General features: G+C 38.9%; 1 protein-coding gene across 1 annotated transcript in view; it reads left to right on the top strand.

Moving 5' to 3' along the window:
• Positions 1-14,582, top strand: part of scn12aa (sodium channel, voltage gated, type XII, alpha a) — a 141,164-nt gene extending 126,582 nt beyond the window's left edge. Inside the window, exons 21-27 of the mRNA XM_079820321.1 lie at positions 1,231-1,353; positions 3,320-3,592; positions 4,321-4,374; positions 10,071-10,212; positions 10,304-10,404; positions 10,498-10,768; positions 11,859-14,582. Coding sequence (XP_079676447.1) covers positions 1,231-1,353; positions 3,320-3,592; positions 4,321-4,374; positions 10,071-10,212; positions 10,304-10,404; positions 10,498-10,768; positions 11,859-13,090 — 2,196 coding nt within the window. The 3' untranslated portion in view covers positions 13,091-14,582. The remainder of the gene's footprint in view (positions 1-1,230; positions 1,354-3,319; positions 3,593-4,320; positions 4,375-10,070; positions 10,213-10,303; positions 10,405-10,497; positions 10,769-11,858) is intronic.
• The last annotated feature ends 581 nt before the right edge of the window (positions 14,583-15,163 follow it).

The raw sequence follows: 15,163 nt of genomic DNA, 5'->3' as shown, positions 1-15,163 counted from the left end.
CTGGAGTAGCTCGACTAAACACAAGCGGATTGTGTGAGTGTGTCTCACCTGATGCTCATCTGACCCACACAGATCTCCACACACACCTCTAATGATAGGGTAAGTTCATAGTTCAAAGGCTCACATCTGTATCTCAGCTGCAGTTCTCTTCTCATCCAGATATAAATGCCACTGTCTCTCTGTCAGCAATTTGAACGGATTTATTTCGAACATGGTGTCAAGTTTGAGATGTTTGATAAGTATCTTTACAGGACCTTGGCTTTTATATCAGAATATACACACTGTATCACAGAAGTATCTGGAGAAGATCAGTTACATTTAGGACTGTCATTAAATCAACGATTGTAAATGTACATTACAGTGAGATGTGTTAGCTACAAATGAAAAGAACATTTGTCTGTTTTTTTTTTTTAGCTTTATGTTATTCATTCTTTGTCTTCAGAAGTTTTGTTTTTGAGATAATTGCACAGAAATATCTTCTTTAGATATATTGCAGTGACCAGGAAAACTATAGAAATAGTTTTTTATAAAGAACTGATGATTCTTGGGACTTTTAAATTTAATAAGCCATACTATGAAACTATATCCTAATTGGGAATTTTGGACTGATGAAAATCACATGATTAAGAAAGCAAAAGAAATTCTGATCTTAAGAAATTATTCAAAAGAAAAACCCAAATTCTTTATAAAACCTCACTCTATTTTATATATATGCATATTGATTATGCATATATAGTTGAGTATTTTGTCTTCATTTCACCTCATCGACCCATCAAACAAAATCCTGCTGTACCTTTAAGCCACAACCTGCCATTACAGCAGAAGACCATTCTGTTCTACACTGTCTGTCGACTTTGACTGTAGAATAGAGTGGAAACCTATTGCGACTTGTAAAACCAATCTGATTTATATGCCCTAATAAATGTGTTCCTGTAGAATGTCCCAAAAATGCATAAATAATTTTGTCCTTTTATCTTTGGCCACACGCGTTTTGTTTGTCTTTCTTATTTTATGCTGGTTATATAGCATTACCAGCCATCAGTAGAATGTACATTTTTCTACAAACATCTTTATTAGGTAGTAATTTTTGATTCTATTAAATAAAATGACGATTTTCAGTCTTATGTAATATTTTAGATTTTAACATAAAAGGACGTTTTTTTTTATTAATATAAATTTTTTAGAATGAAGTATTTTATTAAAACCTTCTGTATGTTTTCACCTTTGCAGGTGTCTTTGATTAGCTTGGTTGCTAATTCTCTGGGCTACTCGGACTTTGGGGCCATTAAATCTTTAAGGACTCTCAGAGCTCTGAGGCCCCTGAGGGCCCTGTCTAGATTTGAAGGAATGCGGGTAAGACGCTTTCTTTGCTTCAACTCTCTAAATATGTTTTAAAACTGATAAAGCATGTCAAGTTGAAAGGCAATTCAGTAGGGGTGTAACGGTACACAAAACTGACGGTTCGGTGCGTACCTTGGTTTTGAAGTCACAGTTCGGTACAAGTTCGGTACAGCAGTTTTACAAAATTGCTTTTTATTTATTTTTATTCAACAGTGGTTTACTGAAATTTTTTTGTCTGTCCTTAAATTAATTCAATTATAACTAATAGTTTCTTAAAGATAATGCTGTAAAACTATTTAGGGAGCCCTTACACATTACTATTAAAGGTTAATTACAGAGCCCACACTTTTAGCCTAAATTCAGTTGCTATTTATTTTTTAGATATAATAATCAACACTCATAAGCTTCATGTAAGGCAGTTTTTGCATTAACTTCTAAATCTAATTATATTTTTTTTTTCTCCAATTCGTTGTTGAAATATAATCATTTATACACAGTGGCTGTCATTTTCATGACAGATTTATTTAAACATACATTAAAGGGTTAGTTCACCCAAAAATGAAAATTCTGTCATTTATTACTTACCCTCATGTCGTTCGACACCCGTAAGACCTCCGTTCATCTTCGGAACACAAATGAAGATATTTTAGTTGAAATCTGATAGCTCTGAAAGGCCTCCATTGGCACAATGCACGGTTCACTCTCAAGACCCTTAAAAGGTACTAAAGACGTCGTTACAAAGTCCATCTCACTACAGTGGTTCTACAATAACTTTATGGAGTGATGAGAATAGTTTTTGTGCGCAAAAAAACCCTAAATAACGACTTATATAGTGATGACGATTTCAAAACACGGCATCATGAAGCTTCGAAGCGTTATGAATCAGTGAGTCGATTCAGCAGTTTGGATCGCCAAAGTGACGCGATTTCAGCAGTTTGACACGCGATCCGAATCATGATTCGACTCACTGATTCATAACGCTTCGAAGCTTCATGATGCCGTGTTTTGAAATCGTCATCACTGTATAAGTCGTTATTTAGGGTTTTTTTGCACACAAAAACTATTCTCGTCACTCCATAAAGTTATTGTAGAACCACTGTAGTGAGATGGACTTTGTAACGACGTCTTTAGTACCTTTTAAGGGTCTTGAGAGTGAACCGTGCATTGTGCCAATGGAGGCCTTTCAGAGCCATCAGATTTCAACTAAAATATCTTCATTTGTGTTCTGAAGATGAACGGAGGTCTTACGGGTGTCGAACGACATGAGGGTAAGTAATTAATGACAGGATTTTCATTTTTGGGTGAACTAACCCTTTAAATAAACAAGACATCACTAACAGGCTAAGTAGTGATGAATATATAGGCTAATATAGGGCATATATTCAGCGAAAGAGTTGATTTCTCTAGTGAACTAAAAGCTGTGGACACTGAATGACTTCTGAGGTACAAAATGTGATGCTACGTGACATTGTTTACAAGCTGTTTTATTGTCTTTCCGCGGATGAAACACCGATTGAGCGATTACACGACATTTGATACATTTCAGTAAGTTGTAATGTATCCTCAACATACCTTAAGAAATGTTAATTTATGTTTATTCTTTAGGAAGAGATGATCGCGTTCACTCGCGCGCTGCCGCTCGAAGTTGAACTGACGCGTCTATACAGTACAGCGGCTATACAGTCACGTCACATTAAAGAGCATCAAAACTCCATTTATCGTTTGAATTTCGTGATAAAATGGACTGAATACTTAATATGTTCGTGTGGGAACTCTGATTGAAGTGTGTTCCGCGCTTAAAACAAGCCGACTGTTAACTGTTCAAGATTGCATTCGGAACCGTTCAGGCTGTTCGATACGAATACGTGTACCGTTACACCACTAGAATTCAGTCAGATTACACCGCCCTGCATCATATTTGCTGAATGAAATCCAATACTTGTTTTTATTTTTTGAAAATTTGATTCCTGTTGTTCAGGTGGTAGTGAATGCACTGATTGGGGCCATCCCGTCCATCATGAACGTACTGCTGGTGTGCCTGATCTTCTGGCTCATATTTAGCATCATGGGCGTCAATCTTTTCGCTGGGAAATTCGGAAAATGTGTCAACAGGACAGGATACATCCACAATGTAACCCTGGTCAACAACAAGACTGATTGCCAGTCCATGAATGACACCCAGTTCTACTGGACCAAAGTGAAAGTTAACTTCGACAATGTGGGACTTGGCTACCTCTCGCTTCTGCAGGTGGTGAGTGTCTTGAAGCTTGTGCACCATTCAGAACTGGCAAACAGGAGGCAGAATTCTCATTCAAATTTTAATTTAGGAAGTGGAATTAAATTTGGAACGCTGCTGTAAGTTAAGATTTTAATGGTTTTAAGTTTTAAACCTATAAAACGACCTATAAAATGCCTGTGTATAATTGGACTGATAAATGTCTTTGAATTGCAGTTCAATAAATTCCTCTTACTGTCAAACCATTTCATTGTTGTGGCCAATTCAAGTTTAAATTCAAGGGAGCGAATTCTTAAATTCTATATTCTGACCTTCCTGAACAATTCAGTCCAAAACACGTTTGGTGATTGTGCTGTAGAATCATCCCTCATATTTGTTAAGGTAGCCAAGCAACCTGAGTTCTTCAGGGCCCTGCAACTCCTCGCTGGGTCATTTACCTCTAGGAACAGCCTCTCAAATCACCACAGGTTATAATTTCTGTAACCATGGCAACGACATCCCAAAATGGCCTAGCTTAATAGCGTTCACACTGACTCTTGGTGAGTCACTCTTTGTCTTTACAGGGAAAAAATGACACGTAAATGCATAATTACCTCAGAGTAAAAAGTCAAGTTTTGCTGTGGTCAGGCATTGAAAGAGATGTGCTCACCTAGAAGCAGAACATAGATTTGCATAAACGGACAATCTTTCTCTTTTAGATGGACATTTTGAATGATTAAATACTTGAATATTCTGTTTTTCAGGCAACATTCAAAGGCTGGATGGAGATCATGTATGCTGCTGTAGATTCCCGTGGAGTAAGCATGTTTTTTCATTACTAAAGTGAATGACTTGCATGCAAACACACAAAAGAAGAACCTAGCTACACTTTACTATAAGGTCCCAACTAATGTTAGCAAATGGAACCCTAACAAGTGTACCCTATTTACAAAAAAAAAAAAAATCCTTTCATATATTTAGTCTTAAACTACAATCTAGTTATGAAAAAAGAAAGTCAATCTATGGTGCACCAAGAAACCCATCCAAAGTACCTAGAATTTAACAATTTTAACCTCCAGAGAAATTAATAGTAGCTCAATTATCCAAAGCAAAAAAAAACTAAGGTGCTGTAAAGGACCATTGAAGAACCTTCATTTTAAAGGTCCCATTGCATGGCATTTTTCTATTATTTTCTAATGTTTCCTGAGGTATACTTATATCATTAGTATGATTTTTACATCAAAAAATTTCATAATTTAGAAATAAACGGCATTTTTTCTATACTGTTATTAGCCCTCTGGCTGAATGCCCTGTTTCAAGGGGCGTGTCTGCTGTGAGAACGCCCACTGTTGTGATTGGCTGACATCTTTGCATTTGAAATGAGTGTTAGATTATGTTGCGGAGGGGGTGTGGTTTAGCGAGGCACTGCACGCACTGGAGAGAGAGAGACTGACAGGGCACTTGTGAACCACGGAAAGCTGGAGGAGTTTTATTGTAGTTGTTGAGAGCGCTGTGCTGTTAGCGCGAGCTTATTTGTAGCAGAGAGTTCTGAATAAACAGTCCCAGTCACGTCGACTCGGTCTTCTTCCACCTTATTCTACGAACTTTGTAACACATGTAATGTACCATTACAGCCGTCGAGATGAACGAATTGTCAAAGTGTGGATTATAGCATTATTTTATGATCTATTCCTATCACATGAAAGGCTGCAATGACGAGCATTGAGTAGACAGACAGTCTGTTGATCGCGTGAATGCAGTGATCTCGTCATTGCAACGCGTTTTCTCTCACAATATGCTTTCACCACAACAAACAGCAAACACGACGTCGATATGAATACAGTAAGAGCTTCGCTGTGCTGCATAATAGCGTCATTCATTATAACGGCAGTTTGGGCAAGTGTGCAGATACACTCGCGACATGTGATTGACAGATCCGAACATTATAAGAGTGTTCTTTGATCGCTCTCTGTAGTTTAATCACTTAAAAAATGTATTTGTTTCATGCTACTAACAGAAACGATCGTTTTAGTCACTGGCTTGATTCACTGATGCATTACGCTTAGGGCATCAAGACGGCGATCATTAAACAATCTAGAAAGAAAGTCTGAGTGGACTTGAATGATTAGCTACACATCAGAAATCACTGATCACAGATCAGGCATTAATGAACACTGTTACTCACTGTTTGTTGCGGTGCTGTCGAATCCATATCGTAAAGTATGTTTGTAATTAATAATAATTAATAATAATGACATAAACTGAATCCATTTTGAATGCTCTGGGCAGGCAAAGCAGAGGAAGGGGAGGTTACCTTTCCTGGTATGACGTCATAACAGGAAAATTCCAGATCAGCTCGTCTGAGCTCTCATAAAAGGCAGAGAAAGACGGCCAGAGAAACTCGGTTTACACCCATCAAAATTTCTAGTCACTTGGGGACCATATACAGCCTAGGGGAACTCATATTAATGTTAAAAAAAAAACTAATGAAATGAAATTTTCATGCCATGGGATCTTTAAAGTGCCCCTATTATGCTTTTTCAAATATTCCCTTTCATGCAGTGTGTAATATAGCTGTCTGTGAATGTAAATGTTTTGCAAAGATGTAAAGTGAAAGGTGCACGATAAATAAAGTTATTGTCGCCTAAAAGAAAGAATCGACTCTGAACCGCCTAAACAAGTCGTCAGGAATTCCAGTCTTACTTCTGTGACCTGCATACGTAACGTGTGGAGCAGAGCAGTTTTCTGCTCTGCAAAAAAGCAAATTCTCTTTGTACACACTTTCAAAGGATGCGGACGTGAAGTCCTTATGGGATTACAAAACGCTTATCCATTAAAGATTGGACAGTACCCACTTTAGTTGGACCAACTTGCTCCTCAGAATCACAACCTGTAAGTATGATTAATTATTGATGTGTATATTTTGTACCGGGTGTTCAAAATGCGTAGTTTTGTGTTGTATTGTGTAGGTCTCCGGCTAACTTGTGTTATTATTGTCATAAATAGTTCTGCTAAGCAGCTGTGGGCCAATGTTACCTAAAATTGTGTCTATTAATGAAGATTGTCTGTCGTTGTGTAATATATTACTTTTGAGTAATGATATAAAGGATGGAGCAAGATTAGTTTAACAAACTTTAATGTTACATCAGTCATTCACGGTAGTGCTGGGCAATCATATGCACTGTTATTAATACAGTTCCTGCATGTGCACTGCAATAAATTAGAAATATACACTAGAGATGCAACTAATGATTATTTTTTTCCGATTAGTCGACTAATCAACGATTATTTTTCCAATTAGTCGACTAATCTAACAATTGTTTTTCCAGGTTAATCTGATGATTCTTTTTTACTGATTATTGTATTTCAAAGAGGGTCGTGAATTTGTATATTATTTTAACATGAAATCAATGAATGATGACAATATTAATTGTATTTCAGGAAGGGTAGTGTACTTAGTATGCCATTTTATAATGAAATATATGAACACAAAAAGCATTGTAAACATTATGTATAACTAATGATACTATTCATCATAAAATGTATACAGAGTAGGCCTAATTAGGAAATGTTGTTTACTATAATAGTTGAGTATGATTTACTTATTGATTTGGGTCAATAGTAAACGAAAATGCACTTGTATTTATCTGCAAAAGGTTCACATACAGGAGCTTTCAGCATAGTGTTAATGTATAACTAGTCGTCTATTTTGAAGATATACATGTGCATAAAACAACGACTAAAGCTGCCAGAATTTTTTGCCCAAACTTCAAAAACACATTTAAATGATTAAAACTCATATCTTAACTTTAATGTTACTTTAATTATTCTAGATCTGTTCTATCTAGAACGTAAATAATGTGATGCGTCGTTGCAGCCCTAATATACACATCAGTTTGTTGATGGACATACACTTGTTAATGCTGATGGTGAGGAATTACAGTTGCAACATCTCATAATGTACCTCAAACTGAGTAGCGTATCACTGAGAAACGTCCTGCTCAAGTCGTCCTTGCGATGGAGGTTCGGGTTTCTAGTTCTTTCAATGTTTCATCATCGGACTCACGCTCAGATTGATATGGTAAAATCGACATCATCGTTACTGTCTTTACAGTGTGTACAATCGCTGAGCTTTAGGAAGCCTCTGGATCTGTAATTCAGTTATGGTAATGGCAGTTTGTTTCCGACACGTAGTGGTGTTTTTGGCAGCCTGTTTTAATTTTAGTTTTAGTCTAGTCTTTGTGTCAAGCTGTCATTTGAGTTTTTATTAGTTTTAGTCACGTTCATACTCTTTTTAGTCTAGTCAAGTTTCAGTCGACTAAAAGTCTGAGCATTTTAGTTATTTTAGTCCGAATTATCCATGACTATTTTTGTCTAGTTTTAGTCGACGAAAACTGATGACATTTTAGTCTAGTTTTAGTCAGTGAAAATTATATTTTAGTCTCTTTTTAGTGATGCAATTCTATTTAACCCAGTCAATATAGTATAAGTACCTAGTAGTAAAGACAAAACCAAAATGTATATTTTATTATATTATTGTTACCTTATAGACTCAAGAATACATCCATTCCAGACACGGAAGACGCTCTGATTTGAATTTACAACATATTTATTTTACCAACCAAACATGTTAGAAGCACACACACAAATTTTAATAAAATAAATAAAAACATTGAGATGTCTCTTAAGGTTCGTGGTGTTTTTTCCTGTGATTTTGTGGCCGCAGTTCTCCCGAACTTTTTCCACAACACATTCCGCTTTCTTTTCCACTTCTATGTAATGAAAGTCTTTCCAAATGTCGTTTCTTCGTTTTCTCCATTACAAACCCCGGCTGGCCGGCCATCGGTCCCTTTCTCTGTGTCAGACTTAACTTTGTTGTCGTTTACGCTAACTCACTACAGCTGCATCTTCTAAATAATGCCGGGCTTGAGGAAGTGAAGTGACGTCGCCTGCGTCTGCGCAGTGTGACCTGATGCAGCCCCTGAAGTGAGACGCACAGAAATACTACAAAATAATAACAATAACACGGCCAAATACCGTTATAACATTTCGTCTCGTCTCGTTTTGGTTAACGAAAATAAAGAGACATTTTAGCAGAGTTTTTATTTTGTAAACCACATTTAGTCTTGTTTTTATTCGTCAATATTGCATTATACATTTAATTCTAGTCATCGTCACATGACCAGCATTTACGTTACGCCTCGTCTCGTTTTCGTCACGTGATAAAGGTTCGTTGACGATGATATTTAGTCATAATCTTCGTTGACGAAAGCAACACTACCGACACGTGCTATAAGTTGTAGACCAATCACAACAGAGTAGGCTCATGGCAAAGAGGGATTTAGGAAGACTGAATCTTCAGACGAGATGTGTACGCCGAAACGAACCATCATCTCCGCGTGTATGTCTACGTCGTGTGATTCCGCGTGTATGTCTACGTCGTGTGATTCCGCGTGTATGTCTACGCCGTGTGATTCCGCGTGTATGTCTACGCCGTGTGATTCCGCGTGTATGTCTACGTCGTGTGATTCTGCGTGTATGTCTACGCCGTGTGATTCCGCGTGTATGTCTATGCCGTGTGATTCCACGTGTATGTCTACGCCGTGTGATTCCGCGTGTATGTCTACGCCGTGTGATTCCGCGTGTATGTCTACGTCGTGTGATTCCGCATGTATGTCTACGCCGTGTGATTCCGCGTGTATGTCTACGCCGTGTGATTCCACGTGTATGTCTACGCCGTGTGATTCCGCGTGTATGTCTACGCCGTGTGATTCCACGTGTATGTCTACGCCGTGTGATTCCACGTGTATGTCTACGCCGTGTGATTCCGCGTGTATGTCTACGTCGTGTGATTCCACGTGTATGTCTACGTCGTGTGATTCCGCGTGTATGTCTACGCCGTGTGATTCCACGTGTATGTCTACGTCGTGTGATTCCGCGTGTATGTCTACGCTGAGTGATTCCGCGTGTATGTCTACGCCGTGTGATTCCACGTGTATGTCTACGTCGTGTGATTCCGCGTGTATGTCTACGTCGTGTGATTCCGCGTGTATGTCTACGTCGCGTGATTCCGCGTGTATGTCTACGCTGTGTGATTCCGCGTGTATGTCTACGCCGTGTGATTCCGCGTGTATGTCTACGCCGTGAGATTCCGTGTGAATGTAAATGGATTAATAAACATACTAAATTATGTTTTTTTGAAAATGTAAAAATGCAGAATGTTTCTTGTGATGGGTAGGTTTAGGGGCAGGGGCAGTGTGTGTGTGTATGTGTGTGTGTGATGGGTAGGTTTAGGGGTAGGGGTAGTGTAGGGGGATAGAATGAAATGGCGTTGATAAACACGCTAAAAAGCGATTATGCCTCTTTATAGCACGCCAAAATGGCATAGCGAATTGGTGTGTCATACATACGCCATTTCATGAGATCAGTCTGTTAAAATAGCATAATAGGAGCACTTTAAGAGTTTAGACTGCCTAAAAAACTGTCAATATTTTGTGTTTTTCTTGTTTGTCAGGTTGAGGAGCAGCCCGTCAAAGAGATAAACCTCTACATGTACCTCTACTTTGTCATCTTCATCATCTTTGGATCGTTCTTTACCTTGAATTTGTTCATCGGTGTCATCATTGACAACTTCAATCAACAGAAACGAATGATAGGTGTATGATCTACTTCTTTTCCAAAAGCACGCAGTTTACATTTAATGTGTTCCATGAAAATAATAGCAGCGGGTTGTTCTCTGTACTAAAGGTGGCCAGGATATATTCATGACGGAAGAGCAGAAAAAGTACTACAACGCAATGAAGAAACTTGGATCCAAAAAGCCACAGAAGCCAATTCCAAGACCAGTGGTAAGAGGATGATTTTTATCAACTAAAAGTTCGTAATCAATCTCATAACGAAAGCCCTTTCTAATTCCTCACCGTAAACGCTTTTCCATCTAGAACATTCTTCAAGGATTCTTCTTCGACTTGGTGGCCAAGCAAGCCTTTGACATCACCATCATGATGCTCATTATCCTCAACATGATAACCATGATGGTCGAGACCGATGAACAATCTGCTCGCATGGAGTTCATCCTCAATAACATCAACCTGGCCTTCATCGTCATTTTCACCACCGAATGCCTCATCAAGATATTTGCCCTCCGCTGTTATTTCTTCACCATTAGTTGGAACATATTTGACTTTGTTGTTGTCATTCTGTCCATCGTTGGTAAGTGCACGACTTTCCAGTCTGGTAAGTGGTAGTGTGGCTGATGCAAGATTCATTCCCTTCTGAAAAGACCAACTTGGTTTATACTAGTTAGCACTTTAGTACTGGTCTATCTGGTCACCGTTATGGTGAAGCCAAGCAGGTTTTGCTGGTTTAAGTTAGTTAAAGGGTTAGTTCACCCAAAAATTAAAATTCTGTCATTAATTACTTACCCTCATGTCGTTCGACACCCGTAAGACCTCCGTTCATCTTCGGAACACAAATGAAGAAATTTTAGTTGAAATCTGATGGCTCTGAAAGGCCTCCATTGGCACAATGCACGGTACTCTCTCAAGACCCTTAAAAGGTACTAAAGACGTCGTTACAAAGTCCATCTCACTACAGTGGTTCTACAATAACTTTATGGAGTGACGAGAATAGTTTTTGTGCGCTAAAAAACCCTAAATAACGACTTATATAGTGATGACGATTTCAAAACACGGCATCATGAAGCTTCGAAGCGTTATGAATCAGTGAGTCGATTCAGCAGTTTGGATCGCCAAAGTCACGCGATTTCAGCAGTTTGGCGGTTTGACACGCGATCCGAATCATGATTCGACTCACTGATTCATAACGCTTCGAAGCTTCATGATGCCGTGTTTTGAAATCGTCATCACTATATAAGTCGTTATTTAGGGTTTTTTTGCGCACAAAAACTATTCTCGTCACTCCATAAAGTTATTGTAGAACCACTGTAGTGAGATGGACTTTGTAACGACGTCTTTAGTACCTTTTAAGGGTCTTGAGAGAGTACCGTGCATTGTGCCAATGGAGGCCTTTCAGAGCCATCAGATTTCAACTAAAATATCTTCATTTGTGTTCTGAAGATGAACGGAGGTCTTAAGGGTGTCGAACGACATGAGGGTAAGTAATTAATGACAGAATTTTCATTTTTGGGTGAACTAACCCTTTAAGAAACTTGGCAGAGACACCAGCTGGTCTTTTCAACAGGGTTGTTGTGATCTGAGATGTTAAGTGTCATTTCTCAATTCTTCGAATGAATTTTCATTGCGTATGTTGATTTCTGTTCTTCGTTTGTCTTTCCGAACAGGAATTGTCCTCGCTGACATAATAGAAAAATATTTTGTGTCCCCAACTTTGTTCCGAGTTATCCGGTTGGCAAGAATAGGAAGAGTTCTCCGACTAATACGAGCAGCTAAAGGAATAAGGACGTTACTTTTTGCCTTAATGATGTCGCTGCCGGCGTTGTTTAACATCGGCCTCCTGCTCTTCCTGGTCATGTTCATCTATGCCATCTTTGGCATGGCGAACTTCGCCTACGTAAAGAAGCAGGGCGGAATTGACGACATGTTCAACTTTGAAACCTTCGGGAACAGCATTATCTGCCTTTTCCAGATCACCACATCGGCCGGTTGGGATAACCTACTGGATCCCATTCTGAACAACTCTCCGGAAGAATGCAGCTCGAATTTCGTCAACACCGGAACCAATACTAAGGGCAACTGCGGCCACCCCTCAGTAGGGATCACTTTCTTCGTCAGCTACATCATCATTTCCTTCCTGATCGTGGTCAACATGTACATCGCCATCATTCTGGAAAACTTCAGCGTGGCCACCGAGGAGAGCACAGAACCTCTGAGCGAGGACGACTTTGAGATGTTCTACGAGGTTTGGGAGAAGTTCGACGTCGAGGCCACGCACTTCATTGAGTACTCAAAACTCTCCAGTTTCGCAGACAGCCTTTCGGAACCTCTGAGGATCGCCAAACCCAACAAAATCAAGCTCGTCCATATGGACCTTCCCATGGTCAGTGGCGACAGGATCCACTGCCTGGACATCCTGTTCGCATTCACCAAGCGGGTCCTCGGGGAAACCGGGGAAATGGACGCTTTGAAGCAACAAATGGAGGAGAAGTTCATGATGGCGAACCCTTCCAAGATATCCCACGAACCCATCACCACCACGCTCCGGCGCAAGCAGGAGGAGATTTCCGCGACCCTAATCCAGCGCGCCTACAGAGGGCACCTAGTTAGACGGCAAATGAAGCAGGCTTCTTACTTGTACAGGCACATAAAACAAGACACACCCTGGTCGGAAGAGGACAGCACTCTGGAGCGTGAAGGACTCATAGCATCTATGATTAAAGAGCACTACGGTCCCCAGAGGGGGCCACCGGTGGGGACGCTGTACTTAGCTTCCTCTCCACCGTCCTATGAGGCTGTAACAAGGGGTCCTAGTGACCGTTTCAAGATGTTAGTATCTGACTCCAGATCCGGTGAGCCTCATAAATCAGAAGAGACGTATGAAGAGACCTTTCTTTAGGAAGTCTTTTCCGAGTAGACCATCTTTGCGTGCTTTTTTACTTCGTTTGGATGTGTCTAATCAGGAAGAATCCAAATGCAAACAAGATTTCACTTTTTTAACCTGAAAGAACGTCAACAACCTGGACAACCTAGGCTGTGTTGTTTTGTCATAAAATATGACCATGGTAAACAATATACATGGATATATCAAAGTTATGTACATGCTAACCTTTCAGGTAGAGGATGTACTTCAGCTCAGATGTGGTGCACATATCGCAACTGTAATATATTGCACAGATGTTATTTTTATTGTTTCCTATAAAGCTTAACAAGCCACATATAGTTTTTCCCAGGATTACAGAATCTAAGCAGGGTTTACCGTAGCTCAGGATTAAGTGAGGAATGTTATCACTTTTTTACACTTGAGGAGAGTGACTGTGATTTAGAGTGACCGGTGCAAGGAAAAGGCCCCTAAAAGCAGTTTGAAAGACTACAGTTTGCTTCTTACAAAGTGAGAGATTTTGTATTTGTATCAGTGCTTGAAGAACTTGTTTTCTTGTTGAACACAGGCAGGGAAGGTTAAAAATCAATATGAAATCAAAATTGACTGTTTAAGTCATTATGTATTGTGCATGTTTGGCACACATTATTCCAAAGAATGAACCCGTCTATGTAATCTTTCTTCAAAATGTATCAACTTTCCTTTTCAGGATGATGTCATGTATTCTTCAATCCCTTTCTCTCCAACTGCTTTGCTCCATTTTGATATGCAACGCCCACTTTTAATGATTCAATCAATTCCCAATGGATAAAAAAAAAAGAAAATCTGCAGTAGTGCACTCAAAAATTGTTTTGGGTTAAATATGTCACTCAGCTCAAAATCGGAATTAGCTCAAATTACATGGCTTTTTTACTGCAGCATTGTGCTACACTCTAAAAAAAAGGTTCTATATGGCACCAAAAATGGTTCTTGGCTCGTAATCATAGGGGAACCTTTTTTAGTGCTATATAGCACCAATTTTGGTGCTTCAGTGGTTCTTCAGCGATTCTTCAGAGGTGCTATATAGCACCTTAGTCAAAGAACCGGTGAAGAACCGCTGAAGAACCACTGAAGCACCAAAATTGGTGCTATATAGCACTAAAAAAGGTTCCCCTATGATTACGAGCCAAGAACCATTTTTGGTGCCATATAGAACCTTTTTTTTTTGTGTATTACTGGTAAACATGCATGCTGTACGTCAGAATAATACTGATATTTGCTGATAGAATACACAGTTTTGTTTTAATCATATACCCTAATCACTATTTTTCATGAATAAGAGATATTAATTCAAATGCACCAAATGAATTTCTGTATCATCAACACACATGTAAAGCTATATCAATTTCTGTGTTCAACAAGATATTCTACTCCCTTTTTTAATGAAACAAAGTTCTCCTTTCCACAAAATGTTGTATTTAATTTTATGGGGCATTTAAGAAACATAAAAACAATAAAAGATTCTCATGGGTACATTTTGCAAAAATGTTAAGGCTTTAAGAGATGGACTGATGGATGGATGACAGTCACACATTTGTGATCTAACTTTGTATGCTATAGACTTGCTCTTCTGCTGTGATGAATCACACAAATTGGGAATCAATTGAATACCAAGAAATTATATAATTAGCAAGCGTGATGAATGCTGTTTTCTTGCTTGTGACACTTCCCTGAAACATGACATAATGAAGGGCATGTCCTGCGTTTGAAAATGACAGTAGTTACAAAGAACATTCCAATTCTAGAAAGCATTTTTAATTATTTAATTTGTATACATTTTACATTCCTGAAAACAAGCAAAATCCTAAATATTTTTGTGCATTTTGACAGACAAGTAGGGTTGAAATTGTAAAGCTTTTAGGAGTAGTTTGGTAATATCACTAAGCTAACAAACAAACAAAAATGTATTTTGTGGCTCCCCAAAGTGTTACATAACAGTTTAGCAGCAAAGACAAGATTTTCTTGGCCTTTTCTACGTTTTTATCTCTTCTCAAACATCAAAGAGCTGGGTCTGTAAGAAGCTACTGTCTGTCTTTGTTCCCAGTAAAGAAA

This window comes from Gobio gobio (assembly GCF_949357685.1).
Source record: "Gobio gobio genome assembly, chromosome: 6".
NCBI lineage: Eukaryota > Metazoa > Chordata > Actinopteri > Cypriniformes > Gobionidae > Gobio > Gobio gobio.
This window is presented reverse-complemented; position numbering and strand designations above follow the sequence as displayed.